This window comes from Martes martes, assembly GCF_963455335.1.
Source record: "Martes martes genome assembly, chromosome: 7".
Classification (NCBI taxonomy): domain Eukaryota; kingdom Metazoa; phylum Chordata; class Mammalia; order Carnivora; family Mustelidae; genus Martes; species Martes martes.
Window position 1 is genome coordinate 105118282 of NC_137894.1, and position 17172 is coordinate 105135453.

Consider the following 17172-nt stretch of genomic DNA (forward strand, 5'->3'; position numbering starts at 1 on the left):
CTAGGCAGTAATGGGCTGCTGCTGATGATGTCTAATATTTATTGAGTGTGTCTTATGCCCAAGTCAGAGTACTTTACAGCCAGTATCTCATTTAATAGCCAACAACCTTAACAGTTAAGCATTAACATTCCCAGTGTGCAGATAAGGAAACAGGTTCACAGAGTCAAATAACATCTATAATAAACTCAGAAAGCTGAAAATGCCAGAAATGGACTCAAGCTAGCCTGACTCCAAAGATCACGTTCTTAAGTGTTTCACTAAAATGATGTGAGTTCCTGTGCTGGGAATTATTCTAACATAGAGTCAGAATCTCAAAGCCAAAGAAGCCTTAGAGGTAAGATACTACCAAGAAATTTCCTTCAAAATATAGTGTCAGGCAAAACCGGTTCTCTCTCTCTCTCTTTTTTTTACGATTTTATTTATTTACTTGACACAGAGAGAGATCACAAGTAGGCAGACAGAGAGAGAGGGGGAAGCAGGCTCCCCACTGAGCAGAGAGCCCCATGCAGGGCTCAATTACAGAACCCTGAGATCATGACCATAGCCAAAGGCAGAGGATTAACCCACTGAGCCACCCAGGCATCCCAAAACAGGTTCCCTTGAAGAACTTCTGTTCCCTCCTTTCTGATAACAAGACCTATCTATGTAACTCACTTAGATTCTCTTTTTGCTCTAGCTACCAAGCTCAGAGCCAAATCTGAATAAAGCCCAATTATAGAAATCATGGTAGTCCTCATGGGTAATGCTTTCTCTCTTTTCCTTTCCACAGCCCTGATTGCCAATTTTAATCTAACAATTATTGTACATGTATGTTCATACACTGTATGTTGTCTTCTCTCCTTTCTTTCCATTTTAACAGGCCTAGACCCTTAGCACTTTCTTTGAATTACGATCGCCTCCAAGCCAATCTGATTGCCATGTCTCCAGTCTCCAGTTCAACTCCCCTCCCATTAGATTGTCACTGTGATCTGTGCAAAACATAGCTCTGATTACATCACCCTGGCATTAAAAACAGCAGGGGCTGGCCATTTCCCGTTGGGGCAGAGTCACTCCTTAGAGCATTCCACACTTGACCTCAGCCTCTTTTCTAGACTCTTTCCAGTTGATCTCTCTACTCATGTAAGCTTTAGACACAATGCTTGACTCACTGTTTCCTACATGACCTACATTTTCATGCTTCTGCCTCTGCTTTTATATTATTTCTTCTTCCTGCAATGTCTTTCCCCTCATCACTCACCTGGTGAATGTTCACTCATCCCTCAGGGCTGCTACAGACAGAATGCTTGTGTCCTCCCGTCCCAAATTCATATGTTGAAACTTAACCTCTACATGTTAGTATGAGGAGGTGAGGCCTTTCGGAGGTGTCAGGTCATGAGGGTGGAGCCTTCATGAATAGGATTAATGTCCAGTAAAAGAGACCTGAGAGAACCTCCTTCCACTTCTACCATGTGAGGACACAGCGAGAAGTCTCTAAGCTGGAAGAAGGCCCTGGCCAGAGCCTGACTGTGTGGGCACTCTGATCTTGGACCACCAGCCTCCAGAACTGTGAAAAATAAACTGGTGTTGTTTATAACACACCCCGTCTATGGTACTGTGTTATAGCGGCCTGAGTTAAGACAAAGGCCTTCATTTTAGTGAGGATTTAGTGTCATTTCCATTATCCCTCCAGGTAGGAACAGTTATTTCCTTATCTCCCTGACCTTCACATTTTATACAACCCCAGTGCAGTTCTTAGATTGTCTTACCCTTATTTTTTTATAGTTTTGTCTACACCGAGAGGCTGAGACCTGTACTAGGGTGGGGATCATCTCATTCATCTTTATACCCTCTGTGCCTGTTAACATGCATTACCTGGGAGGGACATCACAGGTATGGCTCTTTTTGGGACCAACCAGCCAATCAATGAAATAAAAATTAGTAGATGTGATTTTCTCAAGATCCCCAAACTAAGGATCAGACAACTTAGGACTAGAATTTCTTTTTTTTTTTTTTTTTTTTTAAAGATTTATTTATTTATTTGTCAGAGAGAGAGAGAGGAGCGAGAGTGAGCACAAGCAGACAGAGTGGCAGGCAGAGGGAGAAGCAGGCTCCCTGCCGAGCAAGGAGCCCGATGTGGGACTCGATCCCAGGACGCTGGGATCATGACCTGAGCCGAAGGCAGCTGCTTAACCAACTGAGCCACCCAGGCGTCCCTAGGACTAGAATTTCTGTCTTCTAGTTTCTAGGCTATTCTGGTGTTTTGCTATGCTCCTGTAATGGTGTTGCTATAGTTCCCCAAAATACAGCTCTAATTGCCAAAAAGTCGCCTGGGGAGTTCATTAAAGTATAGATTCCAGGCCCCCAATCCTAGAAATTCTTTCAATAGGTCTGTTTTAAGAGTCTGGGAACTGGGGTCTTAACCAGTTTCCCCAGGTTCCAGCCCCACCAACTTTCATGCTATAACATGCTGCCATTTCTTAAAACAAAAATAATGAATACTTTAGCTTCAATTTGTTGATTTTCATCAGGTCTTAGTTGCATTTGGGTCCAAGGTGATAATTTCAGGCATTTTGAAATGTGCCGTAGATCTGATCTAGATCCAAGTTCACCATGAATTTAAGAGGAGGAATATGAACTTTATGTACTTTAGAAGAGAACCATAACTGATGATATGCAAATCAAATAGCAGAAGAACTTTAAAGTGGTTTATTTTTGTTTTGTTTCATATATCTTTGGCTGTCTAAAATACTTCCCTCTAATTCTGATCACCTAGGTCCAGCGTGATTCTAAGATTGTGAGATTGTGAGATTGTGAGAGGAAGTGTGTGTCAACAAAATCTAGCCCTTTCATGGCATCTATTTCCAGTGGGAGCCTAGGTCAACTTTTGATGAAAACAAAATTGTTAATAAAATCACAACATAAAAACTATCATTTAAGAAGGATATATATATACAAACACTAATTTAAGAGTTATGGAAAACTAAGATTAATGCCTACGTTAGCTGTGGCTACTTACAACTGGAATTTTTATCTCCTGATATATAAAGTGACCATAAAGTGGAGTCTACTCAAGACTCAGGTTTAAAAAGCGATGGTGTTAATTAAATAAGCCAATAAACATATGCATTTGTAGAGTCTAAACAATGTAATGGCAAATATAACAGCTGTTACAGATTTTTTAATTTCTCACATTTTCTAAACCATTGAAATGGTTTATAAAATCAACAGTATTTATTGTTGAAAATGTTTGTGAACTTGGTTGTTTTTATTTCAATTAAACTGTTAGAAATTAATTTTAGTTTTTGAATCAGGCTTCCTTCTTTCCTCCAGAGGAAAGTTGTTCTTAGACATGAGCCAGTCTCCAGATAGAGTTGAACTTCATTCACTCGTTAAAACTCATTCATCCTGATACCTGGACTAAATCACTGAAAGCTTTATTTAATTGAGAATTTTAAAATGTATACTTATTTTCTGAAGTAATATGATTGGAAAAGATACGAATACATGACTCAAATAAACAAATGATGATAAATCAACTTAGTATTTTATTATCCTTTTATGACCCCTCTCTAATCCTCACAAACTCCAGCCTAAGGCAGTCTCTCCTTTTTAGAAATCGTACCACGTAACTTACTTTGCCACAATAGCATTTATGTGAGTCCTCACAAGTCCCAGATATTGGTCAATCTGTGCCTGCAAAGAGGAAGAACTCATGAGCACACACCCAAAGGTCACAAGGTCAAATTTTAAGGTGAATATTTGACATCACTCAGGACGTACCTGGTGCTTAACATACACTACAGGTAGAGTGAACATTGAAACCACAGCTGGGATGAAAAACAAATACAGTATTAGAATTCTGACAGCAGTGAGGATAAGCTTTCAGATACATTTTTATATAATTATGTCATCTTATAACATTATTTTATAGTAGCTAGCATTTCAGCTAAAAGATGGCAGGGCAGTCCATAAGGAAAATAAGAGGATGCTGAGCATTTTATAGATATTAAGCCATTATTCCTGGAATGAAGATGGACTGTACACTCTGACAATGAAAATGAATTTCGGTCTATAACTGACTATTGCAAACAGATATTGATTGGAAACCAAATAAAACTGCTGTGCTTGAAGAGAAAAAAACACTTCAGACTAAGGAATTCATTATTAATGTGTAATATATGTTATATTCTCTAAGGGAACTGTGACAGGGAAAATGCCCTGCACTATGTGGTGCTGGTTCCTGGGAATCTATGACAACAAGCTCCCAGCTAAGAGCCTAGGAAGCTCTATGCTCACGGAGCATGTGAAGGAGACATAACAGGCTTGTCTGTCCTTACCCATAAGCAGCAGGGTCAGCCCGTTGAAGAGGGCGCCAACGTAAGTCAGGAGCCACATCAGGACTGCAAACTAAAGAACGGTATGATTATCAGAGCTTCTATAACCATTTGTGACAGATGGAGTCTTATCTCATTGACTTGTTTGAGATTAATTAGGGGAAAATACACCATAATTTCAATGGGAAATGTAAGCGCTTAGGGCCTTTGGATCTCTTTGTTATAAGATTCGTAGGACTCATGAAATAATAAGGCAGGGTTCAGCAAACTGCAGCCCTTGGCCAGTTTTGAATGTGCCCAAGAGTTAAGAATGAATTTTACATTTTTAAATGGTTGAATTAAATCAAAGCAAGAACAACATTGTATGATATGTAAAAATGAAATGAAATGCAATTTGCAGAGTTCATAAATAAAGTTTTATTGGCATACAGCCACAGTTGTTCATTTATGCATTGTGTTTGGCTGCTTTCTTGCTCTGATGGCAAAGCCGAATAGCTGGGAACAGAGATTCAGGCATGCAAAGCCTGAAGTATTTACCATACAGCCCTTTACAAATAAGGATTGCTGACCCCTGCTCTAGCCCATTATTTTTACATGACACATACAGAAAGATCACTTGAAAAGCCCTAGGGTAGGTAATTACAATCTCCCCGGCATTTCTCTCCTTACTTGGAAAGATGTCCTTACTTGGAAAGATGTTATTCCAGGAAAGCATCTTGAGGCCCAGGCCATGTTACTCATTTTTCCTTCTTCCTTTCCTCCAACAGTTGCTGGGCAGTCCCCTGCCACAAAACCCCCTGCCCAGCGTGTACAAAGCATTCTGGGAGCATGGGGAACCCATAACAACCTTGCTCAGGCCCAGCTGTATCACGACTCACTGACTTCAGGTTTCTCCATACACTGTACCGTGGTAAGTTCATGAGAGTGCCAGGACTAACACCCGGGTGGCTGAGGTCCACTGCTTCTGAGGCTCCATCTCACAGCCCACGCTATGTAAGGACACTTGCCCATCTCACTATTAGCAGAGCCCAGAGTTTCTTTCAATGAAAAAAGCATAGACATTTTTCATATTCCCCAAACTAGATTTTTTAAAATTAATTTTAGGAAATTGGCTGAGGAATTAAAAATGGTAAGGACAACCTGGTGTGTTGTAAAAAGTACAAAATTAGAAGCTGTGTGGCCCTCAGTTTGATCCCAGCTCTGCCAGTGACTCACTGGGCAACCTCGGGCAAGTGTTTTTAGCCTCTCTGAGCCACAGTTTTGGTGTCTGTAAGATGAGGGGATTGGACTGGATGAACTTCACGGGACCATACAGCTGGAGGTTTTCTCACTCTAGAATGCGATTAGCACTTGCTTCTTATTCTCTAGTTTGTGGTGGTTTACAGTATAACTTTAGGGAAAATGAAACTCAAGACTGTCAAGTGAACGGCATAAGCAACCTACTTTCAGGGAATCCACCAGGTCCTGGACAAGGAAGAGCCTCCTCAGTTCTTTAAGCGTGTTGTTCACATAGAACTGCAGGCAGTCTGTGTACTTCTGGATCTGCTCCTGAGAAAGGGTGATCTCGAGCTCCAGGTAGGTCCTGTCAAGAAACCACCCCAAAGATAGCTCCATCAGAGGTAATCTCGGAACAGCTGAGTTTTCCTTCTCCTGCTCTGAGGACAGCTGGGTCACCTCTGGGGGCATAGGGCAGCTGCTGGGCTATAGGGCACCCCACACACCTACTGCCAGTGCCTGGGGGGACCTGGGAATCTTGGCCGTGAGTGGTGGGCTGTCACTATTTCTGTGTCCCCGAGACCGCATGACAGTGGGAGGTGATAATTCAGAACAACTGGCTAGAGGCAGAGAAAAGCCTGTCCTAAATCAGCTCATTTGCTGAATTCTCCAGAATCCCTGACCCACTAGGTAGTTGGGAAAGTCCTCATTTCTCCTTGGCTGCATGGAGAGGGATTATCTTTTTTAATAACTGAGATATCTGAAATCCTACTTACCAATTATTGTTCATTATTAAAATTTAAGTATTTCATGTTTAAATTTTGGAAAATACTTCCAAGTTTTATGTAGAGAGCTCTGAAAATTCAAGCAACCTAGGCCATATTCAAAAGCTCACTGTCTCTAAGAGCAGTATTTTCAGTGACTACATTTCTCAGTTTTTTCAAATGATGACATATGATTATGGGTAGATAAACCAGGTTTCTCAAATAGTTCATCTTCCTGTTTGGTCGTGCTCCCCACAGAGAGTCCATCCTCCCTTCCTCCTTCCCGCTCTCTATTCTAAGACAGTACCACGTCATCTACCTAGAGGATATTTCTAGAGTTCTTACAGTGCTTACCTAACTCTGTGAATTGAGATTAAAATAATAATAATAATAAAGGAGCATTTGGCTTGAATTTTAGAGAGTTTACACTGAAATCTTATGGTTTTCCTACTCGTCAGAAAAAAATAGAAAAATGCTTGTTTGTCTAGATAGTAAATTCTGATCCAAAATGTACTCTGAGTCAGATGTTTCTTTTACTGATAAAAACAACTCAACCAAAGGAAAGTTTTTTATTTTAAATTTGTCTCCTAAAGGAAGATAAAGTAGTTGAGCTAATTGAATGTGACAGTCTTGGGGACCAAGAATGTGAAAGAAACTAGACTCCTTGGCTGGCTGAGGGTAGACGCTGGGGCAGAGCAGGACTCTGAAGACAGGAACCCTGGTCACAGGCTGGAGCCATTAAAGGAGGCATGACATAATCCTGGTATGAAGACACTCCCCTTTGCTTCTCGCACCTTCGGGCTGGGAACTTGGATATAGCCAAGTTACAGCCCAGAAGACCCATTCACTCTGCATTAGAAGAAGGCCTACTATATCCCAAGGGCAAGGATGCTTGGACTATAACTGTTTAACTCCGAGGCCAGGAACCAGAGGCTGGGAAGGGAGGTTGGACAGGCAGCTTTTTCCCTTTTGTCAGTAAGTCCCCACAACACAGGCATCTTTTCCCCTTTTAAGAGCCTGATGCCCTAAGGCCTTCATTCAGCTGACTGGTGAGGGTGAGCCAGGAGGACTCAGAGGCATCTGGTGAAGGACTGGCTCTGGCCAGAAGCCACCAGCAGCAGCTTCTACAGGGCTCATCTAGGACTCAGAGCTGTCCCTCCATTACAGGAGCTGAGGCCACCTGTAGGGCCAGCACTGGGGGAGAGGGGGTTCTGACAGTCAGTGCTGAAAAACCCTGGGCGCACAAGCCGGAGTTGGGAGATAAATTGGGGTGGAGTTGGGTGCCATTGGCGGCTCTGCCCCATTTCATTTGTCCTCTTAGTAGATTGCCTTAAAAAAAACTCTTCCTCACAACTGATGAATCACTAAACTCTACCTCTGAAACGAATAATACAGTATATGTTAATTAATTGACTTTAAATAAAATTAAGAAAAGAGAACAAAACAAAACAAAAAATTCCTCCTCTTCATTGTTCATTCCAGTCAGATTTCCCCAGTCTAAAAATGCAGAGAAGGGTATACTATAAGACTATTCATGAACCTTGCACTCCCCAGAAAGATGGCCCTTCGGTATTTAGATTCCAGAGACCACAGATATAAAAATCCAAACACCCTAGTCCTGACTGTATGTGAATTACTGGCTGTGTGACTTTGGGCAAGTCACTTTTCTTCTTAGAATCTGTTTCCCCACCTGTAAATAGAGATTACACGGCCCTGTCTTCTTCATAGTTGGGAGGATTCATTGTTGACCACTACTAACATTATAAAATGCTGTACACATATAATGGATTATGACTACTCTTAATAATAATTGAATATAAAATGGTAATATTTATGTAAATTTATGTTACGTACATATATTAATTCATTCGTGGTGATGAAAATATAAAAAAATCAATACAGTAATAAGTGTAATAGCAATAACTGAGTGTGTTTTAGAAATTGACCAGAAATATTAGGTATTAAAAGTCAGGGCATTCAAGAGACTCTGAGAGGTCTGTCAGTTCCCAGTGACGCGTCACCCAAACGCCCAGAAGCTGACACCAAGTCGGGGGGCAGGAGTCCCATGAGAGGCTGGGCCAGGGCTGGTCCGGCTGGGACACTCACTTGAAAGGGTGGCCCTCGTCGGTTTTCTGCACAGCTTGTAAAACAGACTTGTAGATGCGGAAACTGATGGTGGCCGAGAGCGCGGCAAGGGCCAGGTAGGCCACGACGCTCACAACGCTGAATTGGGTCAGGGAGAAGAGCAGCAGCAGGAAACTCCCAAACACGATCCCGGTCTGCTTGATGTCCCGCCAGTAGAGCAGGTCAATAGCTGTGGGGAGAGGAGACAAAAGCCACACACACACACGCACACACACACACACACACACACTTAATGTGGGCCGTGCAGCTGGGTGGCTGCCGCCGGGCTCACTTGGCAAAGCCGAGGATGTTGCATCTGCCCACCTGGCCTTCGGGTGCCTGAACGCAAGTGAGCAGACACAGGGCTTTGGCTGGGGCGCTCACTGTCATCGTATTGTGCTTTGGAGGCCTCCCTTCCATCCCTGAGGATGGTTCATAAATTCACAGAGAAGAAAAAAGCTGCTGAATCTCCAGCGACCATACCTCTAGGAGTGTGTCTCACTGGGCCACACCATCTGTGACTTTGAACAAGACGGAAAGTGCAGAGGACTTGGAATACCTGTTCTGTCCCTTTGGACGGCATTGATTATGTGCATCCTACTGACAAATTTCATGCCTCGGTGGTGGCCTAGAGGTGTGTAGCTCCGTCATACCCACATCCCTGCTGCTAAGAAGGGGCAGCAATGATGAAAACAAAGGTTCTGGAGAAGTGGTCCCTCCAGAAGCATGGCAGTGGGTCTGGAGACCCAGCCAAAGCCAAAGGTTTCTGAATAAAGATATGGCCTGCCTTGAATGCAAGCTGGTGTAGCCATTCTGGAAAACAGTATGGAGGTTCCTCAAAAAGTTGAAAATAGAGCTACCCTATGATCCAGCAATTGCACTACTGGGTATTAACCCCAAAGATACAAATGTAGTGATCTGAAGGGGCACCTGCACCCCAATGCTTATAGCAGCAATGTCCACAATAGCCAAACTATGGAAAGAGCCTAGATGTCCATCAATAGATGAATGGATAAAGAAGATGTGGTGTGTATGTGTATACTCACATACACACAAACACAATGGAATATTACACAGCTAACAAAAATTGAAATCTTGCCATTTGCAATGATGTGGATGGAAATAGGGGGTATTATGCTAAATGAAAAAGTCAATCAGAGAAATACAATTTTCATATGATCTCACTGATATGAGGAATTTGGGAAACAAGACAGAAGATCATAGGGGAAGAGAGGGAAAAATGAAATAAGATGAAACCAGAGAGGGAGACAAACCATAAGAGACTTTTAATCTCAGGAAACAAACTGAGGGTTGCTGGAGGGGAGGGGGGGTGGGAGGGATGGGGTGGCTGGGTGATGGACATTGGGGAGGGTATGTGCTATGGTGAATGCTGTGAATTATGTAAGACTGATGAATCACAGACCTGTACCCCTGAAACAAATAATATATGTTAGTAAAAATATATATAAAATACAAACATGTTTAAAAAAAAAAATACGGCCCCCTCCAAAGCAAGCAACACTGAAAAGTTAGTAGCTGTCTCACGAGTCCTTGGAGCTAACATTTGGACTAAACCATTTTATACAGCATACTCTATTCGCTCACTTATTGTGACTTAAAAATCTGGAACACGGCTTTAAATTCTGCAGCACATTTCTCATTTAGTTATTTCCCTCTTTCACTTAGACACAGAAAAATTAAATTCATAAGAACAAGGCCATGATGCTTCAAATATGATAATTTAAGTATTTTCAATATTCTAGTCACCAGATTATGAAAAAGGCATAGAAGCCTTGCTGAAGAATAGTACATCAATTTATTCCCTAAGTAATCAAGTCACAAATTTTTTTTACATTAAGATATAATTGACATATAATTGACATATATAATTGACATGGTACAGGTTTAAGGCGTATGACACGTTGATTGGATATATTTATATATTGTAATATGATTGCCACAGGATCATTAAACTAACACCTCCACCATAGCACATAATTACCATTTCTTTTGTGGTAAGAACATTTAGGATCAAGTCTCTTAGCAACTTCAAAGTTTATAATACAGTATTGTTAGCCATAAGCACTGTGCTGCACATTAGGTCTCCAGAACTGATTTGCCTTCTAGTTGCAAGTCCGTACCCTTTGAGCAACATCTCCCCAGTTCCCACACCCTGAAAACCTGGTAACCACCATTCTCCTGTTTCTATGAGTTTGGCTATTTTAGATTCCACCTAAAATGGGATCATAAGAATATTTGTCTTTCTCTGTCTGACTTTTTTCACTTAGTATAATGGCCTCAAGTTCCATCCATGTTGTCGCAACAAACGGTCTTTATAGAATGTTACATCAATAAGTTTTCAGAAAGAGAAGACACAAAATTCCCGTCTCACAACCAAAAGAAAATGGCAGTTGCTTACACTGCCAGCTTCATGGACAGGGCACCGGGACGCACCTGGTTTACAGAATTGGATACCAGTCATTTGCTCAGATGAAAATGAAGGTGACCGGGTTGAGGAGAGCAGGGGACTGCTCCCATCATACACAGGTATATAACTCACTGACTGAAGGAACAGTATCGAAAAGGTCACATAGCCTGTGACAACCCTTTGATGCTATAGGGGGATATAAGGGGAAACGAGAAGTGTGGCAGAGCAAAATATTACTCTCCAGGCTGGCTGGAGAGTAAATCAGGGACTGAAGGGGTGGGGTGGGGGCTCTTTTAAAAGTGGCTAAGGAGGGGCGCCTGGGTGGCCTCTGCCTTTGGGTCAGGTCATGATCTCAGGGTCCTGGGATCGAGCCCCGAATCGGGCTCTCTGCTCAGCAGGGAGCCTGCTTCCCTTCCTCTCTCTCTCTGCCTGCCTCTCTGCCTACTTGTGATCTCTATCTGATAAATAAAATCTTAAAAAAAAAAAAAAAAAAACTGGCTAAGGATCCCTCCGCAATCTGAAGCTGGAGAGGGAATTTACTGTTGAGCTGATCTGTCATCCATCCCCACCTACTTCTCACCTACCTGGTCCAATGACGTGAATGCACAAGATTGCCGTGGTCTGCCATTTTGTTGGGCAAAAATTTGTTCTTTTTCTCTCACAACACTTTTGCGTAGGAAGTAGAGGAGAGAATCATAAGCATGTTTTGATGTGAAGCAAAGATTTTTTTCTCTTTTGAATGGGGCTGGTTCTACCAGTAGTTTTCCAGGGGCAAAGGAAAAGCAAGGTTGCTCTAAAGCCTCTCTTTTCCCCACCCTAATCACCAATTACACTGATGGACATTTTACTATTAGAAATTCAGTCCTTTAGGGCACCTGGGTGGCTCAGTGGGTTAAAGCCTCTACCTTCGGCTCAGGTCATGATCCCAGGGTCCTGGGATCGAGCCCCACATCGGGCTCTCTGCTCAGCGGGGAGCCTGCTTCCCCCCACCCCCCCCCCCGCCTGCTAGTGATCTGTCAAATAAATAAATAAAATCTTTAAAAAAAAAAAAAGAAATTCATTCCTTTAGATTATCCTTTTTATCTTTATACTTATCCTTTTTATTTTTATTTTTATTTTTTTTAGTTGCAAAGATCCCAGAAGGGGATAATGCAATAAAAAGATTAGCTTGTCATTAACAACAAAATACAAATGAGTTCTCCAAATGACTTTTGTTTTAGAAGAGTTTGTTGAGAGCAGACCACTAAGGTAATAATCCTTTTCAGGTGGAGAAGAGGGATCTTTTAAAAGACGTATAACAAGAAAACCCTGGGCCTCTCAGGGTAGGTGATAGAAGGGGGAGGAGAAGGGATCTCCACAGAAACCTAGTGCTCCCTGTGTTTGAGTGGATTTGGAGCAACAAATTGAAGTAAGCCTAGGCCTGTGTCCAGACCAGCAGGTCTAAAGGCCCCTGGGGAACTGGAGCCTCCTAGCATTTATTCTGTTTCATGTAGGGGAGGGTAGAGTGGAGTATAAAAAGACGAAAACACCACCATTATCCACAATGTTGCCTCTTCCCCATTTTGTTCAGTTTATTCAGTATTTATTGGGCAAGAACTTTTTTTTAAGGGCCAGGCTTTGTGCTAGGCGCCAGGAATATAAAATCAATGAATTGTTTAAAAAAAGAAACCCACTGCGCAAATAAGTTGTAATCTGTTTTATGACGCCCACAGATTCACATGGCAGACACGGTTAGAAACAAATATATTATAAGACAGCATGATTTGTGCTAAAGGGGGCACTCCTTAGTGGTAGAGAAAGCAGGCTTACCCACCTCTGAGATGATATGAAGGGGCATGGGAGACCCTACAGGAAGTTTTCAGGCAAAGAAAACATAAAATTTGCTACTACCAAGTGAACCCCCACTTAAGTTGCTTAACGCTTGTTAAAAATGGTGTACCCTTCTAGAAAAGCCTTCTGAATCTCTGGATACCTAGTCAAACAGCTTGAGAACGGCAGGCATCAAGCAGGGGCTTTATGAGAATAAACTTTATGAGAAGAAACTACGGACAGTGGACTGTCAGCTAAACAGTATTAGCTCGGCATAGTCATTACACAACAGGTGTTTTGATCAACGTATTAAGTTTGTTGGCGGTTTCTAATGAGGAGGTTAACAAAAGAGTCATCTTACAATATAAATGGGATGTTTATTCTGGGTACCTTGTGGCACCATAATCTATTTACACAGATTTTGAAATGTTCAAAGCACTTTTAGACGTTACTGCATTTAAACTTCACAATCAACTCTACTGGATAGGTACATAACAGGTATAACAGATAAAACAGATAAACGTTAAGAAATCTGTCTTATGGGAGTTAATGGGAGAAGATCAAACCCCAAGTTTGCTGCTTCCTCCAAAACAATACAAATTGCCTCTCTCACATTGTGTGGTTATAGGCTGAATGTTCCCCGAAGCATGCAAAATTAATTTGGCTAAACTGATTTATTTAAGTCTCCTTCCAGAGCTCTATATTTAAAGTGCAAGTTTGTAAGATACAATTATTGGTCACCTATTCATCTAGTAAAACCAATCATAAAATTTTGTGCCTGCTTTTTTTTTTTTTTAAGATTTTATTTATTTATTTGACAGAGAGTGAGAGATCACAAGTAGGCAGAGAGGGGTGGGGAGGAAGCAGGCTCCCTGCTGGGCAGAGAGCCCGATGCGGGGCTTGATCCCAGGACCCTGAGATCATGACCTGAGCTGAAGGCAGAGGCTTTAACCCACTGAGCCACCCAGGCGCCCCTCTGTGCCTTTTTTTAAGGAACTTAAGATCTGGCTGGGAGGACTGACAAGCATTTTACAAGTGGTGAATGAGTGCCAATATATTTTCTGTTGGTGGAGGTGGCAAAAGTTGAGTTCAAGGAAGGGATAGTGCTGGAATTGATGAAAGAGGACGTGGGATGGTTTGTGAATGTGGCAACAATTTGCTAAGGAGATGGAGTGGATAAAGGGAAATATTATGAAGGATTAATCAACAAGAATGGTGACTAATTAGCCGTGGGAGTAAAGATGAAGAACTAATTAAGGGTGAAGGCAACAATTCAAAGCTGGGTGACTGAGTGATTAGTGTCACTGACAAAAACAGGAAATCGGAGGGTGAGCTTGTTGGGGGTAAAGTGGACACTAGTTTTTAAACCTCCAGATTCTAATATGATGACATCAAAGCAGGGCATTTCAACAGTCTAGGGAGAGATGAGATTGAGATTACAGGTGAGATGAGGCTGACAATTACAATGCTTTCGAAATTTTTTAAAGGTTAGAAATGATTTGTTTTTTTAGGCTTTGTCATAGTAGCCCTGAGTTAAGTGGCCTGTAATATCATAGTCCAATGATATTGAGATGAATATGTACAGTAGGAAATTGGAAGTACAAGACTGTAATTTAGGAAAGAGGGTTGAATAATTTACATTTGGGTATATTCTGAGTAGAAAGGGTGATTGAAGCCCTGAGAGTGAAGGAAACTTCCAAGAGAGGAGAGACTAAGAAATGCAACTGAGGATGAAACCATAGTTTAAGACTCAAAGAAGTGCAGTTTATCAAAAGAGTCCTGTCTGAGTGTCAGAATGGGGACCCCAACAGTGTAGTTGACAGTAGTCAAGAACAAGGAAGCCCCTCAGGACAAAGAGGCAGACTACAGTGACGGATGCTGAAGACATAAAAAGATAAATGATAACTGAGAAAGGCCTCTGGATTTGGAGACTGTAAGGTCATTTATAACTCTGCAGAGAGTACTACCAGTAGTGAGGATGGAAGCTATCTTGTAAAGGGTTGGATAAATCGTGGGAAGTTCAAAGTAATAAGAAAGATGGTGAATACAACGGTAGTTTGGGTGAGTACCAACAAAAGCAAAACTTTAGGTTAAGCAAAGCCTGGGAATATTAACAGAAAGGAAGGAGTGAGCATTCTGGAAAGAGAGATTTGATTGAGCAAAGTCTCAAAGAAGGGGAGAAAGGATGGGATTAATCACAGCTCTTTCTTTTCAAAGGGAGAAGGATGAAAAGAATGGGTGAAGAGGGAGAGACATTTTGGGAACATATGGGTGTGGCTATAGATATGCGTTGAGGTGGAAAAGGAACAACATAATGTGGCTGAAAGTGGCTTGAGGTAGATTTACTCAAATCCTGGAAAATGAGTTAGGAGGCTTTCCTGAGACTGAGGATGATAAGGGTAGGGCTTGAAGAGATTGGGAAAGTGCAAACCTGCCTCATTCAGTACAGTAGTGATGAGCCACATGTGGCTATTGAGTCTATAAGCTACCTATTGGATTTGTAGTAAAAGCTACCTACCCTACTTTTTATATTTGTTGTTGAAAGGTTAATACTCTGCATATGTTGGAGTAATATATTATCACATTAATTTTACCTGTTTTTTGGTTTTTCAAAAAACTTTTTAATGAGAAAGCTACTAGAAAACTTAACATTTCTAGTTAGTGGCTCACATTGTATTTCTATTGGATAGTGCTGATCTAGAAAAATACAGTATGTCAAAAAAAGGAATCAATGATAAAACTGCCTGAACATAAAGAGGGTTTGGTTAAAGTTAGGGATCTCTCGTGGACCCAGACAACAGGGTTGGAGGCTGGGTGTTCCCAGCAGTAGATGGTTAAGCTGAGTGAGCCAGGGCCGTGAACTTGCACAAGCAGCATGGTTGGAGGAGTCGAAGATCCAAGAGGACAGAATTGAAATGAACAACTCAGGCTCAGGCTGAGGATGACAGGCGGTCAAAACTGTTGGGAACTCACAGGCTGGGAGAGTGGCAATGGCTGCGTGTGGTCAGAGTGACAGCAAATGGCCCGTGATGATTCAGTGGGAAGGGTAGGAAGTGGTGAAGTGTGATCAGAGAAGAGACTCTGTGTTCCAGTCTGCTGTGTAAATGATGACTTTTCACATTTTAATTTTGCTTAGAGTGATGTAAACTTGTGTAGGAAGCTTTATAGTAGCTGCTCCAGAAGAAATGGATATTTGAATAAAATTTCCTTAAAACCTAAGCAAAAAAATAAAAGTCACTTTGTAACTGTGACAAATTACCCCCAGGAGTCTTTGGGTACAACAAACTATAGACAGCTTTCTCTTCCTTTAATAATCCTCCTAACGCAGAAGGGTCATATGAGAGGTTAAACACTCGAGTCACATTCACTAAGCACACTCACAAAGGCAGGTAAATTATTGTATCGCTTTGCCAAGTATAAAAACTAAAGTTATGTTGCTAAAAACCAAGGAGCAATGCATTGGCTTTGAAATGAGAGATGGGTGCATCCTCTCTATTGAGAAATGGACTGGGCTTGGTGATCTCATCATAGTTCCCAAACCACAAGTGGGAGCCCCTTCTGCAGCCTGCCTGGGGCTCACCTGGAACTCATTCCCTCAAGGCTGAACTGGCAGATCTGGCAGATTTGAAGAATCCTGATTTCAAATGCAGAAATCAGTGCTACCCTCATTTCCATAATCCAATCAAGGACAGTAAAAAGAAATAGAAGTGATCCAAGGTTTGAATAGAAATAAAATGCTCTGTCAAATTTCTAGAAAGAAAGCCTTTTGCTTTCTTTCAAAATTTTTTGATTTAGGAAACCATTCTAAATGTATTCAATTATATGATCCAGTAGTGGCACAGTATTCAGAAAGTTTGTACGAACTTAAAGACAGTGGTGCAGCTACTCATATTTTATTTATAAGGCAAAATGTGGTGTAAGTAGAGAACATGAATGGCAATAAACTATGTGGGATGATCTTCATTATTGCACCATATTCCTAAGTGTATTTATTTATATTCCATTTTGATCCAGTAAAATGTTATGTGACAAGTGAATGCTACTTCGTAAAAGGCCAAGTGAGAAAATTCTGTTTATATATAATATCAACATTTCATCAAAGGATTGTTGAAAAATGATATGCTATTGACTCTGACTTTTCAGCAAGCTTCAATAATTGACTACAATACTTGACTACCTTCTGAAAAGAATTAGAGGCTTGAAAAACCTCAGTTCTTTACAACCCTGTGTCCAAAGCAGTGGTAGTTTCTCTGATTTTCATGAGGCCAAGAAAATATCACCACCAAAAGTTAGCAAGAGGAAACAGTAGTAACTTTCCCTACTTTAACTTTCCCTTGTTTTGCCATCAAACTGGAGAAGCATAATGGGAATCAACATAATTAAAAAAAACCTTAAACAGGCACAGAGACCTTCAAAGATGACATCTCCTAGTCATGGATTCTATGAGTTTCCTTTGCCATGAAACAGTCTCATGCATAAATTTAAACTTTAAATGGTAACCCAGGGGCCCTGAGCCTGG

At 41.4% G+C, this 17172-nt stretch overlaps 1 protein-coding gene across 3 annotated transcripts in view; it reads right to left on the bottom strand.

Moving 5' to 3' along the window:
- Nucleotides 1–17172, bottom strand: part of RTN1 (reticulon 1) — a gene marked incomplete at its 5' end in the record, with an annotated part of 387521 nt that overhangs the window by 1116 nt on the left and 369233 nt on the right. For all 3 annotated transcript variants that reach the window (XM_080808575.1, XM_080808576.1, XM_080808577.1), the window contains 5 exons: nt 3614–3672; nt 3760–3806; nt 4317–4386; nt 5757–5895; nt 8399–8606. In XM_080808575.1, coding sequence (XP_080664701.1) covers nt 3614–3672; nt 3760–3806; nt 4317–4386; nt 5757–5895; nt 8399–8606 — 523 coding nt within the window. The remainder of the gene's footprint in view (nt 1–3613; nt 3673–3759; nt 3807–4316; nt 4387–5756; nt 5896–8398; nt 8607–17172) is intronic.